Raw genomic sequence first — 15,461 nt, forward strand, 5'->3', positions numbered from 1 at the left:
AACCACACTTATCGAAAAACACCAGAATTGACTTGGGACACGTTCCCTCTGGCGTCGACTGCTGTCTCTGAAAACTCTGCGACTGTTGAGTTCACTTTCTGTCTCTCGTCTTTCTCTCTCCCTCTCTCTCTGCAGGCGAGTGTTTTTATTCTTCAGGCCTCTTCGGTGAATCTGCATGCAGTTGACTTTTCCGGCATCTTCTTTCCTGTAAACAAACTGTCTCTCCTCCTCTGTGTCCCTCCTCTTCGATGAATGTGAAAGTGACAAACGCTTCATTTTGAATTCCTGGCCTCCTTCCCTTTCATTTACTGACACCTCTGTCCCGCCCAGACTACAAAACAACCGGTACCGGTACGTACTACCAAAGGCGACCGATGGGGGCGCTGTTAGACTCAACTATTAATAAGAAAAACGTTTTAATTAATAATTCAGTTTTAATCCATCACGTTATGCTTTTCTTTTTTTCCACTCATGTTAAGAATGTTTTGACCTGTTTGAGTGATTATAAGTGTTCCAAAGGTACAAAAAAAACGTGTGTAGCAACTATTTTTATAAAGTGAATTCTAGTTTGACATGAATAAAAGTAGTTTATTTGCATTTGTTAAAAATAAAATCGCTTATTTTGCTTTTTTTTTTCTTGAGCTGGTGATCATTATGTTTACTGTCAAGATATTAGAACGATTGTGTGGTTTCAAACTGTCGGATTCAATCAAAACAAGTTCTGTTTCAAAAAGGCGAATGAATCCAGAGTCAGTCTGGTTCCGTTCACATCGTGAAAGCATGAATGTTGGGTTATTCAGGTCAATGACTGCGCTAGCAGCCTGACACACACAGATAGAAGCCAACCTGTTAGCATATACATTGGTTTTAAATAAACTGCATGTTGGGTGATGTATTTATTTTTTTAAATGAACTCGCACTGATTCATTTTTACTTCCGGCAAGGAGGTCGTGTGATTGTCGTGATGATCTGTCGCTGCTATTAAAATAATTCAAAAGGAGGTTTAAATAACATTATCAGGAAATGTTTACAATGAGAAAATGGTCTCACTATAAACATTTATAACAAAATATAACTTTTTTCATAATGAAAAGTTGTATTGAAGTGGTCGTCTGTTCCATCTGGATTTTAAAATGTTTTTTTCATTCACTTGTATGGCTTTAAACTGCTGCTACTAGCATTAACATATAAATGTCTTGAAAAAAAAAAAAAAGTTTTCTTTCTGCAGCAGAGTTTGTCCGGGTTGCCAAGTTAGATCGCAAGAGCTCTAAAAGGCAGGTATGTTAGTAAGCTAACATCACATACCTCACTGGGAGAAGTATGTAGTAGTAGAAAATGAATGAATGAATTTATTATTTAGTAATGTCAGTGTTTTGTTGCTCACCCCACACTAGAGTATGGTGCTAATAAACACAAGCAAAAATAAGTAAATTAAATAATGGCAGATTGCTTTTTTTTAAATTAACGGTTAAACAAAAAGGTAGCATTTTAAAAAACAGTGTGACATTTCAGACAGTCAGGGCACACAAATAAATTGAGGTATCTGTCACGAACTCAAGGTTTTTGGGAAGGTAATTGGTATTTAAAAAACTAACAGTTGGCTAAAAATTGAACTGAAAGTCATTTACAGCAAAGCATTATGTTGTTTATATCGTGAGCCACCCAAGTGACTGTAGCTCAGAAATAGATGCTAATAAATGCTAAAGTGAGCATCCAAGCTACTTCGTTTTATTTAGAAAGTGTTCCTAGATATACATTGGATTTAGCAAGCACGTAGGTAAGGATGAGGTAGGAGTAAACCGTCAGTAAACATTCAGGTCAAACGTCAAAGATCATTTCAACTGCATGATGCACTTTATTATTCATGTTCTTGGTTCTGGTTCTTCGTCGTTTCAGCCCTTTTTTTTTCATGTAGAAACTATTTTTAGCTGCCCCCCCCCCTACCAAACGGCTCTTGTTTGTCATGGTTGTGAACTGATTTTTAGATGTTTGTGTGTCTCATTTGATTTAACCAGTCCATAAAATAATCCCTCTGGTGAACCATGTCCAGCTGTGAACTTCGTATGCAGGAGTGACAGAGACTGATGGTTAAAAATATGCAGCTAAAAGGTGTTTGTTCAACAGTGTGTCGGTGGCTGAGTTTGTGGTGTATGTTTTTGCATGCAGTACTTTCTTATCCTGTAGCTGCTGGAATCGTGTACTGTTCAATAAAGTTGATCAAAGCTGGGTTTCATGCATCTTCTTTCAACATACTAGCTATGCTAGCGGTGATGGCAGTAGGCTGCGAAGCTAGCTCGGTCCTCGGGACTCTTTGATCAAAGGCAGCAAGGATGGGATTGAAACCAGCAACTTCTCTGTGACAAGGACGAGATGATCATATCTTTCAGCCCGATCTCAACTTCTGACCTCACAAGAACATTTTGTTCTGTCAAAGCAAATATTTTAGGTACAAATCAATGGAGAGGTTAAGGAAGTTTATTGTTGGGAATCTAACTTCAGACAAATCCTGATTATTTTATTTAGAAACTAAACACATTTTTAATACAAATTTAAATCACCTTAAAATATATGATGACGTATTTTTGGTCAGGTTGGAGCTGAGTTGGTACCATTTTTTTTACAGGTTCTCTGCCAAGTTTTTACAAAATTGGTTTCTGGTCCCGGACCAAACAAACACCGGGCCAGAGGTAGAGCAAATATTGGTAACTTCACCAGGAGAGGTTTTTCTACATCAATTTTTCAGCGGCGAAAATGAATCACTGGAACTGGGAGTTCAAATTTATAGAAGAAACACTTTAATTCTCAGAATATAAGTTTTAAAAATGCAAATGGCGATTGATTCAATGATAAATAAGGAAAAGGAGAAAGTGAGAAATTACATTTTATTTCCTAATATGTTGACTTTTATGATTAATTCCACCAGGGATAGAATATCTAGATGGTTTCAGGGATGACTCATTACTCACACATTTAATGTAAGTCATAAACATCTGATGAAATAACGACCTTCGCCCTCAATCCCAACGATGACATCATACGTCAGAATGAGATAAGTCGTCTGTGAAGATAACATTAACACGATTAAACTCCGTGTTGCTATAAAAAATATTTTCAGAAGAACATAAATCTTAATTAAAAGTGCATATAAAGAGTAAACTGTAGGAACGTACAAACTTATTCATTTTTCAAAAGATATTATGATACCCTAATAGATTCATTTATAATTTATTTACCAATAAAACATTTCTCCTGCGATATTAATAGAGGATCCTAAATTTTAAATATATCAATATTTTTAAAGAAAATACATTTAGCATTAAATTTATATTGTAACTATTATGACTCCCATTAGTAATAAAATGTATTTAAATGAGAATATAATACTGGATTAAATATTTTAGATTAAAATAATTGTATTTATTATCATTTTCAAATGTACTGATTTTTAATTGGTGTAAAATCAATCATTTGAGAAAATAGATAATGAAAATATAAAATCATGTATAAATCGTTTTACACAAAATACATTAAGCTCAAAATAGAAATTGTAAATGTTAATAGTAAAAGCTGTAAAAAAAAAATTTATTTAAAGTATTTATTAGAATTGACATCAGAATTTAAAAGGTACTTGCTTTATTTTTTTAATTGTTGTGAAATCAATTACATGAGTAAACATAAGGAAAAACACAAATATATATTCTATCAACCTCACAGTTGGACCCTAAAGGAGTCACACGGGGACAGAATTGGTCCCAGAAACACAAACAAATCTGCTTCATAGGATCAATTTCACCGTGGAACCGTTGACCAGTCCACACCAGGACCGTCAGTGACCTTGTTCTCCCGCAGAGGAGGCAACGCTGCCGAAGGGCAACAGGCCAGCCGCCAGGGGGCCAAAGTTCATCGCCACAGCTGAGCAAAAGAGAGCACACAGGTCCACAACTGTCACACACACTTACGGAACCGCAGCACTTATCAGCAGCCTGTGGCCGACCACAGAGTCCAGGGTGAGTAGATTCAATGATCATCCTGCTATTGCTTTATAAGAACCACTTGGTGCTGTGTGCTGCAGAATTAGCAGAAATTATTTTTGAATCATTTTATGACATTTTAGGGTTTTTTTTCAACATTTTCTTTTATTAAAAGTATAAGAACCGAGTTCCTACAATCAGTAAAAATGAGGAATGATGTGTTATGTTTGGAATTTTCCTTCAGTAAGATCTCTCTTGGAGTCGTAACTGACCTTTGTCTAGAATTATGACCACATTTATTGTTTTACTTCCTTAATAAAAATCGTGACATCTGTTGCAGGAACAGGATGAAGTCAATATTCCACACCTTCTTTTGATGCTCTTTCCCATTCTGTTCATGTCCGCCACATGTATTCAAACTTTCCATCCATCATTTTGGTACCGAGAATGTTCCCAGTCCAGAGTAATCTCTCTATTTAATCCTTAGTTTAATCCCATCACTCTTGTATGTCTAACTCAAGGCTGAGAGAAATCTATATTGGCATTAACTAATGACAAAATACAACTATTAGATTATAATTATTATCATAATTATCTGGTATCAACAGTTGTAATAATCAACATGTAATTGTTTGTTTCTACTTCAGTGACTGAACCTCTGTTGAGGACATCAATAAAGTTTATCTTTTGTTTACTACATTTATCTTTAACTCCATCGACTGATGACCCACAGTGGTCATGGTATAGTACGTAGGTAACCTGAGTTCGCAGACCTCTGACCTATATGAGTTTGTTCGAACCGACAACTCTTCTGTGATCTGCCCGAAAGAAATTAAGTGAATTTTATATTTATTTACTATTTCATTTATGTAGTTTGCAATATTTTCATCAATCAAACCTGTTTATAATATAAAGTTAAAGTTTTTATGACATACAGACTGCGAGATTTTGTTTAAACTAGAAATAGTTCATCATGAATACTGATTTAATAGTTTTATTTTTTATCCTTTTATTCGCATTTCGATTGGAATATATCTGTGAAAGAATGTAACTCAAAAAGTAAAAGATTGAAAATTGCCAAATGATATAAAGAAACACTTCAAAAATGTGTATAAAAATAGACGCCTGAGTCCAAATCAGTAAATGAAATGTGTTTAAATTTATTTCTGCTCTGACGCTCCAGCAGTTTTTATCTCTGTGCACTTGGTGATCACCATGGCGACCACAGAAGCAGCTTCCGGATTGAAGCACCGAGGCGTCAACGGCCCAACATCAGACTCCAACAATGGTGATCATCAACATGGAGATTGTGTGATTGTGTGAGTCAGTGTGTCGTCAAAAGTGTTGTTTCCTCTGCAGTGGAGAGTCATGGTCCGGACAGAGACGCGAGGCAGTGGAAAACACATGCACAGGTAACAACTTCAGTTGATGTAGGGAACGACCAGAACTGAAGAGTTTTTTATTTTCCCTCTTGATGAAGAAAGTGAAGCTGAAGATCCTGGAGCAGATCCAGGAACATGTCAGTGGAATCCTGGACGAGGCTCTGAGTGAACCCGTCCAGGATTCCATTGAACAACAGTCCACCAGAAAGAAGGATGCAAAACCCTCCAGGTGAACTCAGACTCAGATTGTATTCTTTTGTTTTACAATTTTAACGGTTGTTTTTATATTATTCTTGTTCCACAGAATGGATGATGGAAAGGTATTCATGGAGAGAGTATCCCTGCTGGAGTGAGTATAAGAATGAACTGAAAACACTAGTGATGTGTTGATGAAGCTTCATAAAACAGCTGGCGAGGTATCATGATACAGTGTCCTTATTTTAAATGGCCACTAGATGGCACTTTCTGCTTTATAATCTTTGGCTCTGATCTAATAATTCAATGAACACGGGCATGATTTTCATTGAGAGTGCCATGGTGGCCTTTCCAAATAAAGACGCTGTATCATGTGATACATCTGTTTCATGAAGCCTCATCAACCCATCACCTTTTACAATTTATTTTTTTTTAGCCTCCTGTACAAATATTTTTCATTTATTTGTCTCTCTATTTTAATTATTTCAATCGTATTAGTTTATCTGTATTTGTTGAATTTAAATATTATTTTTGAAACACTTTTTTCTATACAAGTACAATAATTATTAATTTAACTTACCATAATGAGGCAAAAGAAAATCAAATAACCTCTTTATAGTAACGTCTTCACTTTTAAATATCCATATTTACAAGATTTTTAAGTGATCTTTAATTTCATATTGCTTGTTTTCAACCTTTATAATAAAGCTTGTAATTTATTTCTTCTGGGTTGTTTTTTTTTTTTTGGAATAACGACTTATCCCAACACTAGTATTTAATGTGGCCCCCCAAGAAATGTAACGCCCCACCCGACCCGGTTTATCTTCGAGTGCCACTCAACCGTGACTTCAAGAGTGACAACATGTGCTGCACTGCCCTCTGTAGGCGGGTCGACGCTTCAGTGTTTCACGAACAACAGTAATCCTGAGTGTCTGTCTCTCGTCTGCAGTGAGCTGTTTGAGATCAGCCACATCAGGACCATCTACCACATGTTCATCGCTGTCCTGCTCATCTTCTGCCTCAGCACGCTGGCCGTAGACTACATCGACCAGGGGAGGTGTGTTTGTGTGTGTGTGAATGTGTGTGTCTGTGTGAACGACTTCCTCGATCTTCATGACCATAAATAACCCCCCAAAACATCTCAGCTCTAAAGAGCCTCTAAAGACTCCTCTGCAGATCTTTTATTGGCTCGCTCTTCTGGCTGCAGAAATATGAAGCGGTCGAAGTTTTGGAAGCTGCAGCTTGAAGGCAGCAGATGATTTAGTGGCTGTTTGTACTTGAAAGTTTGGAAAGTTGAACAATCTCTGAAGTGCCTGGAAGTAAAAACAAATGAAAATGTCAGAATGAAAATATCGGTTTCATATAAGAAATATATAAACTAATGCAGTTTAAAAAAAAAAAAAAAAACACAATCAATCTCAATTTCCATATCTTGCCTGCTCAACACACACAGTAGAAGCGAGAAAGATGATCGTGCAACTGTGGCGACAATAAATCTCTTCTCACATTGATGACACGTTTTCTTGTATGAACCAGGTTGGTGCTGGAGTTCGACCTGCTCGTCTTCGCCTTTGGGAAGTTGGGGACGGTCACATGGGCGTGGACGCTTATGTTCCTCTACACCTTGCTGGTTCCGTACTGCACCCTGGTGACCTGGGGGTCCCTGTACCACAGAGTGTCCTCCAAGGCGGGCCTGTGTGTGGTGACGTTCGTGGTGGTGTCGGTGATACAGAGCTGTGTGCTCGGACTCTTTCCCCTACACGTGGTCGTCCATCACCAGCTGCCGCCGGCCTCACGATTCATCGTTATACTGGAGCAGGTGAACCTGGACCTCATCGTTTGTTCTCTGAAAATTTGATGCTCGTGCTGATAATGAAGATGATGATGATGATTATGACTATGATGAAGACTATGACGGTAATCATGATGCCGGTGATGATGATGATGATTCATGATGATGATGATAATAATAATGATAATAATTATGATGGTGGTGACCAATATCATGATTCATTAATCATTATCATGAATGATGATGATCATGATCATGACAGTAATCATGATGCCGGTGATGATCATCATGATTCATGATGACGATGATAATGAGGATGATGATGATGATGATAATGAGGATGATGATGAGGATGATTCATGATGATGATGATAATAATGATAATAATTATGATGGTGGTGACCAATATCATGATTCATTAATCATTATCATGAATGATGATGATGATGATCATGACAGTAATCATGATGCCGGTGATGATCATCATGATTTATGATGACGATGATGATGATGATGATGATGATGATAATAATGATAATTATTATGATGGTGGTGACCAATATCATGATTCATGATTCATTAATCCTGATGGATGGTAGTCAAGATCAGTGATCTTCATGATTTATGATGAATGACTCCTAATGATGATGATGGTGATAATGGTGATGATGATGATGATGATGACTATAACGCAGATGATGATAATGATGGTAGTCAAGATCAATGATCTTCATAATTTACGATGAATGACTCCTGATGATGATGATGATGATGATGGTGGTAGTGATGGTAATGAATATCATTATGATGATGATAATGATGGTATTCAAGATCAATGATCTTAATCATTTATGATGAATGACTCCTAATGATGATGATGATGATGATGATGATGATGATGATGGTAGTCAAGATCAGTGATCTTCATGATTTATGATGAATGACTCCTAATGATGATGATGATGGTGGTGATGATGCCGATGAAGATTACAATGATGATGACGATGAAGATGACAACGATAATGATGATGAAGATTACAATGATGACGATGAAGATGATAATAATGATGAAGATGACAATGACAATGATAATGACGATGAAGATGACAATGCTAATGATGATGAAGATGAAGATGACAATGATGACGATGAGGATGAAGATGACAATGATAATGATGATGATGATGATGATGAAAATGACAATGACAATGACAATGACAATGATAATGATAATGACGATGAAGATGACAATGATAATGATGATGACAATGATAATGATGATGAAGATGACAATGATAATGAAGATGACAATGATAATGATGATGAAGATGACAATGATAATGATGATGAAGATGACAATGATAATGAAGATGATAATGAAGATAAGGATGATAATGAAGATGAAGATGAAGATGAAGATGATAATGAAGATGAAGATGAAGATGACAATGATAATGATGACGATCAAGATGACAATGACGACGATGAAGATGATAATGATGATGAAGATGACAATGATAATGATGACGATGATACCATGGATCATTGTTCAACGTTCAATATATTCGACCCTCAGATTCGGTTCACAATGAAGAGCTACTCTTTCATCAGAGAAACCGCTCCGGCTGTGATGAAGAACACGCCGAAAGAAGGTGAGCTAGCTTACCAGTGCCATCTATCTTTCCAGCTGCAGAGAACGCTCCTCTGGAGAGTAATGACTTTTACACAGATCAGCAAACCTTCCTTGTGATTCATCACATTAAGACAATAGTTGCACCTGAGATGAATATCACACAGACTAAGAGAACTCTCTCAAGGATCCACGCTAGCTAGCTGCTGAATAACAATGTGCTGGGATCCATACCTGGAGTCGGGAGGGAGGAGGGATGCTTCCAGTTTATCAATTCATAGTCAACACTCCAGTAGTTTACAACACAAGTTCATTTGTGTTCAGCCGGAGGACAGTTACAGAAGTGATGTTGTTTAATGACTCGGTTAATTGCCAGAGCTTCAAGCTGTGTATCTAAAAGGAAAGTCAACAGTCTGGTGCGTTGATATTGAACCTGTAAATTATCTTTTTTCAGGACTGAATCCCATATTTCCAACACTGTCTTCTTATCTTTACTTCCTCTTCGCTCCGACTCTCATCTACAGGGAGTCGTATCCACGGTAAGACAAATCCAGGTGGAAATAATGAGACACATTCATGATGTTTTCTGGTACTTGAATGTTATGTTTTGCTTTCTTAAATATCACAAATATTAAGTGGGAATATATACCGGGACAGTTAGTGGGGATTAAAAAATAGTAGTAAAAATAAATATATTACTATAACCAATTATAATAACCTTTTTTTTTTTAAATACATCCTCCTAGATTTAATCATAATTTAACATGGCTGGTGGATCATTTTATTTATAATAAGGTATGAACATAAATGATGCCAAATCATAGTCGAATGTGTTAATAAAGACGGTGAATTTTAAAAATGATTTTAATGAGTTAAATTAAAAAAGCTAAATCGTGAGCTCTATTAATTGCTACATAAATACTATATTTGTGATGTCGTGTATAAATATGTTGTTACATTTAATTGACGTAACAAAAATATACAATATTAATGACAAATAAAAACAACAGAATAATACTCAACCGCTAAAGCTATTTTTGCTAGCATGCTGCTGCTAGCATTGCTAACATCTGACTAATATCTACGTTGAATTTAAATTCATTCCCTTGTTCTTTTTTAGGAATCGCTGTATCAGATGGAATTATGTAGCAGTCACATTGGGAATGGTAAGATAAAGAGTAAATAAAGAGGTTGAATTTAGAAAGAATGTTATAGAAAATGGTGCAAAGGCTTTTAAGATTTCAAACATTTGGTCGACTACTAAACACTTCACACTCGAAGTGTGTGTGTGTATTCAACTGCAATTTGTGTTTCTCTCGTTCTTAATATTTGACGTTTTCCGCTCAGATCTTCGGCAGCCTCTTCTACGCCTACTTCATCCTGGTGCGTCTCTGCATCCCCGTCTTCAGACCTCAGTCCAAACAACCGTTCAGTGAACGCAAAATGATCCTCGCCATCTTCCACTCAATACTGCCGGGTAAAACTCACACACACACACTTTCACACACCTTGTTAAACTGCAGTCACGGAGCAAATAAAAGGACACACCTCGAGGGTTTCCCGTGCAATGATAAGATTAGAAACGCTGTTAGGAATTCTAAGAGCCACATGTATGTTCACTATAGTGTGACCAATGAAGTCTCCGTCCATCTCTTGCAGGTATAATGCTGCTGCTGCTCTGCTTCTTCGCCTTCCTGCACTGCTGGCTCAACCTTTTCGCCGAGCTGCTCCGCTTCGCTGACAGGATGTTCTATAAGGTGAGGGTTCAAATATGTTTAACACCAGGGATTAAGTTTCAAAAAAATATAATTCATGTACTACCATGAATCATCCGAGGGAGGGCAGTAGAGAGCATGTAGCAGCTTTACAATTGAAGGTTTTGCTGTCCAGACTTGATTTAGAAATGTCAATTATTAATGATCATCTACCTCGACACTTTTGTTTTAATGAATTTATTCTCTAAAACATAAATACATAAATCCCTATCTAGATTGTGGTTTAACTTTTTCATCCCTGGTGAAAAAAAACATTATTTTACTTTACTTTTTAGCTTTTTTTGAATCAAATCAAAATACAAATAAAAGTTCTATACATGGAACTCAATACAATAAAATCAAACATGTATTCCATATTTATTTTTGCTTTTTATTATCGCTGATTGTTGCGTAAGAACAGAGACAGCAGAGACACTGCCCCCTAGGGACAGGAAATCTTGTACATCACGAAATCAATAATTGTTATTAGCATATATTTGTTTGCTTTAAATTAGCACTTGTACAAATAAATTCAAATCATTCCGACAGTATAGCGGCTATTGACATGAACAATATGTGAAAGCTTTGAATTTGAAGTTTATTTAAATCTCTTAAACACATTCTTTTATTATACTGTAGTTCTTTATCTTACTTTGTTTTGTTTTTGTTTCGTTGTCACTGTTGCCATAGTAGCAACTGTAGATACACTAGTTGTTATTTTGTCTAATTCCTGTCTAAAGTAATTTTAGAGTTTGAGTTTAATGGAAGTAAATGAACATTTAAAAGTACTTTTTTTTTGCTGCTATCTGGAAATGCAGGATTTTCAGACCAGAAAAATAGAAATAAGAACAAAAAAAACAGCTTTTTCTCTCATGTGATGCCTGTCATACATGAAACAACAGCCTTTTTAAAGTGATGTTCGTCTCGACAGGACTGGTGGAATTCCACATCTTTTGCCAACTACTATCGCACCTGGAATGTCGTGGTCCACGACTGGCTCTACTACTACGGCTACAGGGACTTCCTCTGGGTGAGATGAGAACGGATTAGAAGTATTGCAGGTCACATGCAGCTGTTGACATCTTTTCTTGACCTCTGACCTCGAGTTCTTCCTCTTCCGTCTCTGATCCCCGCAGCTGTCCAACAGGAGGTTCAGAGCAGCTGCCATGCTCTCCGTGTTCATCGTCTCCGCCGTCGTCCATGAGTACGCCCTCACCGTGTGCCTCGGCTTTTTCTACCCCGTCATGTTCTTCCTGTTCGCAGTTCTGGGAGGTGATGTTAAAAATCAAAAGTATCTGCACATCGACTAACTTTTGTCATTCTTAACCATCATGTCTGCCTCTATAGTCGTCTTCAACTTCACCCTGAACGACAACCGACAGAGTCCGGTGTTTAACGTCATCATGTGGGCGTGTCTCTTCCTGGGTCAGGGCGTGCAGGTGTGCCTGTACTGTCAGGAGTGGTACGCCCAGATCCACTGTCCTCGGACTGGGGTAGGTGACATCTGATGGATGGATTGACAGCTATGTGGCCATATGAATAGATAGACGGAGGTGAGTATGGACAGATGGATAGTTAGACAGAAAGATGGATTGATAGATGGACAGATGAAGGGATGAAAATATGGACAGTTAGGAGGCTAAATGGACGCATCGAGGGAATTAAAAGATGAAAGATAGATGGAGAAAATAAAGGGATGAAAAGATGGACATGTAGATGGATAGATGGACAGATGGAGGGGGAAAAGATGGATAGGTAGATGGATGGATGGACAGATGGAATAATGAAAAGATGGACGGATAGAAGGGTAGATGAAAAGATGTAGGGATGGACAGATAGAAGGACGTACAGATGTATGGAGGGGATGAAATGATATACTGGTGGAGGTATAAAAAGATGGACAGATAAAAGGATAGATGAACAGATGGAAGAATAAAAGGATGGGCAGATAGAAGCGTAGATGCACGGATGTAGGGATGAAAATACGGACAGATAGTGGAATGTAAAGATGGACAGCTAGAGGGAAAGATGGATGGATGAAAAGATGGGATACATGGCGTGATAGAAGGATGGATAAAGATTTGTGTACAGATAGGTAGATGGATGGACAGACAGTATAAAAGAGTCTATGTGACATCAAGAGTGTGTTTGATGCTGGAGATAGCCTGGTTAACGGGATTACAGATGTGGAGCAGTGGTGTGTGTGAGTGTTTGTGTGTGTGTGTTGGTGTGTGTGCAGAATGAATCTGATCCACCGACGTCTCGTTGCAGAAGAGCCTGTGGGAGCTGGTGACGCCCAGATCCTGGTCCTGCCAGAGCTGAAGCACCGACACGACCGACTCTGTACATAGATTCTTTCGAACTCTTGTGAGGATTATGTCGATGTTTGTGACACAATCTGGATTATTTCTGCATTATTTTGCTGCTTTGTGAAAATATACGTGAAGGGTCGTGTTCTGACCATTGCCCCGTGTAGCTGGGATGGGCTACACGGGGAAATTCATTCACATTCATGAAATGGAAACCAGGAGTTGATTGACTTGTTGACTCTCTGAACTCAGTGCCTGGTGTTTAATCTGGTGCGGCTGCAGCATCAGCGAGGATTGGCTGCGACAGAAGGTGTGTATCCCAGCAACCAATGATGGACGCCTTCTTATCATCCCGCAACACAGCTGCTGTCTCCTGGAGCCGCCATGTTCCTCCCGAATCATCAGAGGATTAGTGTCTGTTCAGTGTCTTGTATTAGTGACGTCACTATCTGATGATTGAGCTAATGACTACAGGATGAATATCATATCAGTGCCATTAGAAGATAAAACGGTTGAATGCAACGTTAATGCGGGTGATGTTTCTTTTATTGAAATATTGTTGTTTTTTTAAAGCAATTTATTTATTTTTTGAATAATTTAACTAAATAACTTTTACATTGAAATGTTGTTTTTTTGTGTAATAACTGAATTAAAAAAAATCGAATGTATTCAAAATGAATGTTTCTCAATAGTTTGATACTTAAATTTTTTTTTTTTTTTTTTTTTTTAAGTAGTTTTGAAATAGTAGCTTTTAAATTCAATATAAAAATGTTAGGCATAATACTGATATCATTGATTCATTTTTATTTCTATTTTATACTCCAATTCTAATATTTGAAATAAAAATAAATACATTTAGATTCATTCATTGCCTTTTGAATTTAATATAAAATGTTGCCACTATTACATCTTCTTCTTTATTGTATGTATATATATATATATATATATATATTTGAATTACAATATCATATTCTATGCATGGAGAATCTTTTTTTTTATTTGTGGCCTTTTAAATTCTTAAGTAAAAACTTAAGTATAGTAAAAAGTTTGTATAATAGAGCCAACAGTTTTATATACAATTGAAGAGAAGGCAACCATTGAGTAAAAAAATTATAAAATACATTTATGGAATTATTGGAATTATGAATGAATGAACATATTTATTTTGAACTTCTTCAAACAATAACTTGTAAATTATTTGTATATACAAAATAACAAAAACAATTAAACAAAAAAAAAAGAATAAAAAAAAAAACATACCAAAAAAGGTAGGAATAAGTAAATAACTTTTTTATTTTTTTTATTTCCTACCCCTTTTTTAAATGTTTTTTGTTTGTGGCAATTACAATATTATATTTTGTGTGAAAGAACAAATTCATTTTTATCCCAATTTTAAATTTTAATAAAAAAAAAAAAAGGTAGTTTAATTAGTTTCATAATTTAGAATGTTAAAATTACATTTAATATAAGTACATTTATATGTTCTGATATGACACCGATATGCTTCTACCTAAGACACATGTAAATTTGAAGCGAGGGAAGTAGTGGTTTGTCTTGCAGTCATTCTGTCTGGATCTTCTGGGGTTTCCTCTTCCTGTCTCCCCACAGTCTAAAAACATAATCTAATCGAAGAGTAATAATTATAAAGACATTTAATGCAATTAAACATTGAGGAAAAAGTACAAACTCCTTCAAAAACGATACTGAAGATCTGAATCTTCCGCGTCAATCACTGGTCACAGATTAAGTCTTGTGCCTTCATTTCAGCAAATTGTTTGAACATCAAAACATTAGTAATCAGTTTTTATTCATCTTTTTCCAACCGACATCAGAGCGAGCTGCTCCCAGAGGTCGATCTTGTGGTCGTGTTGCGGTTTTGGCTCGGTCAGACTCGTTCCCTGCCCTCTGAGAGCTTTTCCTGACAGAAGAATGCCCTCAGTGACTCCTCAGAAGAGCTTGACGACGATCGCTCATCCTTCAAGACTCTAGTTCAGAAATTGACAGATGACTTCTTGGGATGGACAGTCATGACCAGATCATATATGACAATTCAAGCCTATCCATATTAAATATATATATTAATACATTTTTATGTTTGATTGTCATTTTGACATTTCTTTGTACCAATGTTGTGGTCAGCACCGGTGGAACAATGAAAGCTTGGTTTTCTTACTCTCCAAGAAAGTTTCAAGCCGTTATTACCATGAGCAACAGAGTAGAGCAGAGAGTCCAAACTTTTTTTCAAAGAGGGCCACTTTTAAATTATTCATAAATAACGGAGCGCGGACATAAAAATCCGCTGAAGGGGAAACTTTTGAGATGTCTGGAATAAAGAGCAAAGAGAATCGTTTCTTTTTTGTTTTATTCGTTTTTTAAGGGTGAAACAATAACTTTCTTTTTTACATCTGAAGCAAAGTTAACAATTGTA

General features: G+C 36.6%; 2 protein-coding genes across 4 annotated transcripts in view; both read left to right on the top strand.

Annotated features, from left to right (window-relative positions):
* kif5ab (kinesin family member 5A, b) overlaps positions 1–2,217 on the top strand; it is a 147,663-nt gene extending 145,446 nt beyond the window's left edge. For both annotated transcript variants that reach the window (XM_087801844.1, XM_087801845.1), the window contains exon 29: positions 136–2,217. The gene's annotated coding sequence lies outside the window, so the exon portion shown is untranslated. The remainder of the gene's footprint in view (positions 1–135) is intronic.
* A 2,945-nt stretch (positions 2,218–5,162) lies between these two features.
* On the top strand, positions 5,163–13,561 carry soat2 (sterol O-acyltransferase 2). 2 transcript variants are annotated; one of them, XM_087800638.1, is made up of 16 exons: positions 5,163–5,259; positions 5,331–5,383; positions 5,452–5,582; positions 5,658–5,702; positions 6,498–6,605; positions 7,085–7,367; positions 8,917–8,992; positions 9,425–9,509; positions 10,091–10,136; positions 10,318–10,447; positions 10,630–10,727; positions 11,656–11,754; positions 11,861–11,996; positions 12,072–12,217; positions 12,996–13,091; positions 13,286–13,561. In XM_087800638.1, exons 1-15 carry the CDS (start codon positions 5,187–5,189, stop codon positions 13,044–13,046), a joined length of 1,560 nt encoding a protein of 519 aa, XP_087656764.1. In that variant the 5' UTR covers positions 5,163–5,186; the 3' UTR covers positions 13,047–13,091; positions 13,286–13,561. The 2 variants fall into 2 exon arrangements, with proteins under 2 accessions (XP_087656764.1, XP_087656763.1); XM_087800637.1 differs by having other exon boundaries at positions 12,996–13,561.
* The last annotated feature ends 1,900 nt before the right edge of the window (positions 13,562–15,461 follow it).

The sequence above is a fragment of the Callionymus lyra genome, chromosome 10, assembly GCF_982586985.1.
Source record: "Callionymus lyra chromosome 10, fCalLyr1.hap1.1, whole genome shotgun sequence".
NCBI classification, from domain to species: domain Eukaryota; kingdom Metazoa; phylum Chordata; class Actinopteri; order Syngnathiformes; family Callionymidae; genus Callionymus; species Callionymus lyra.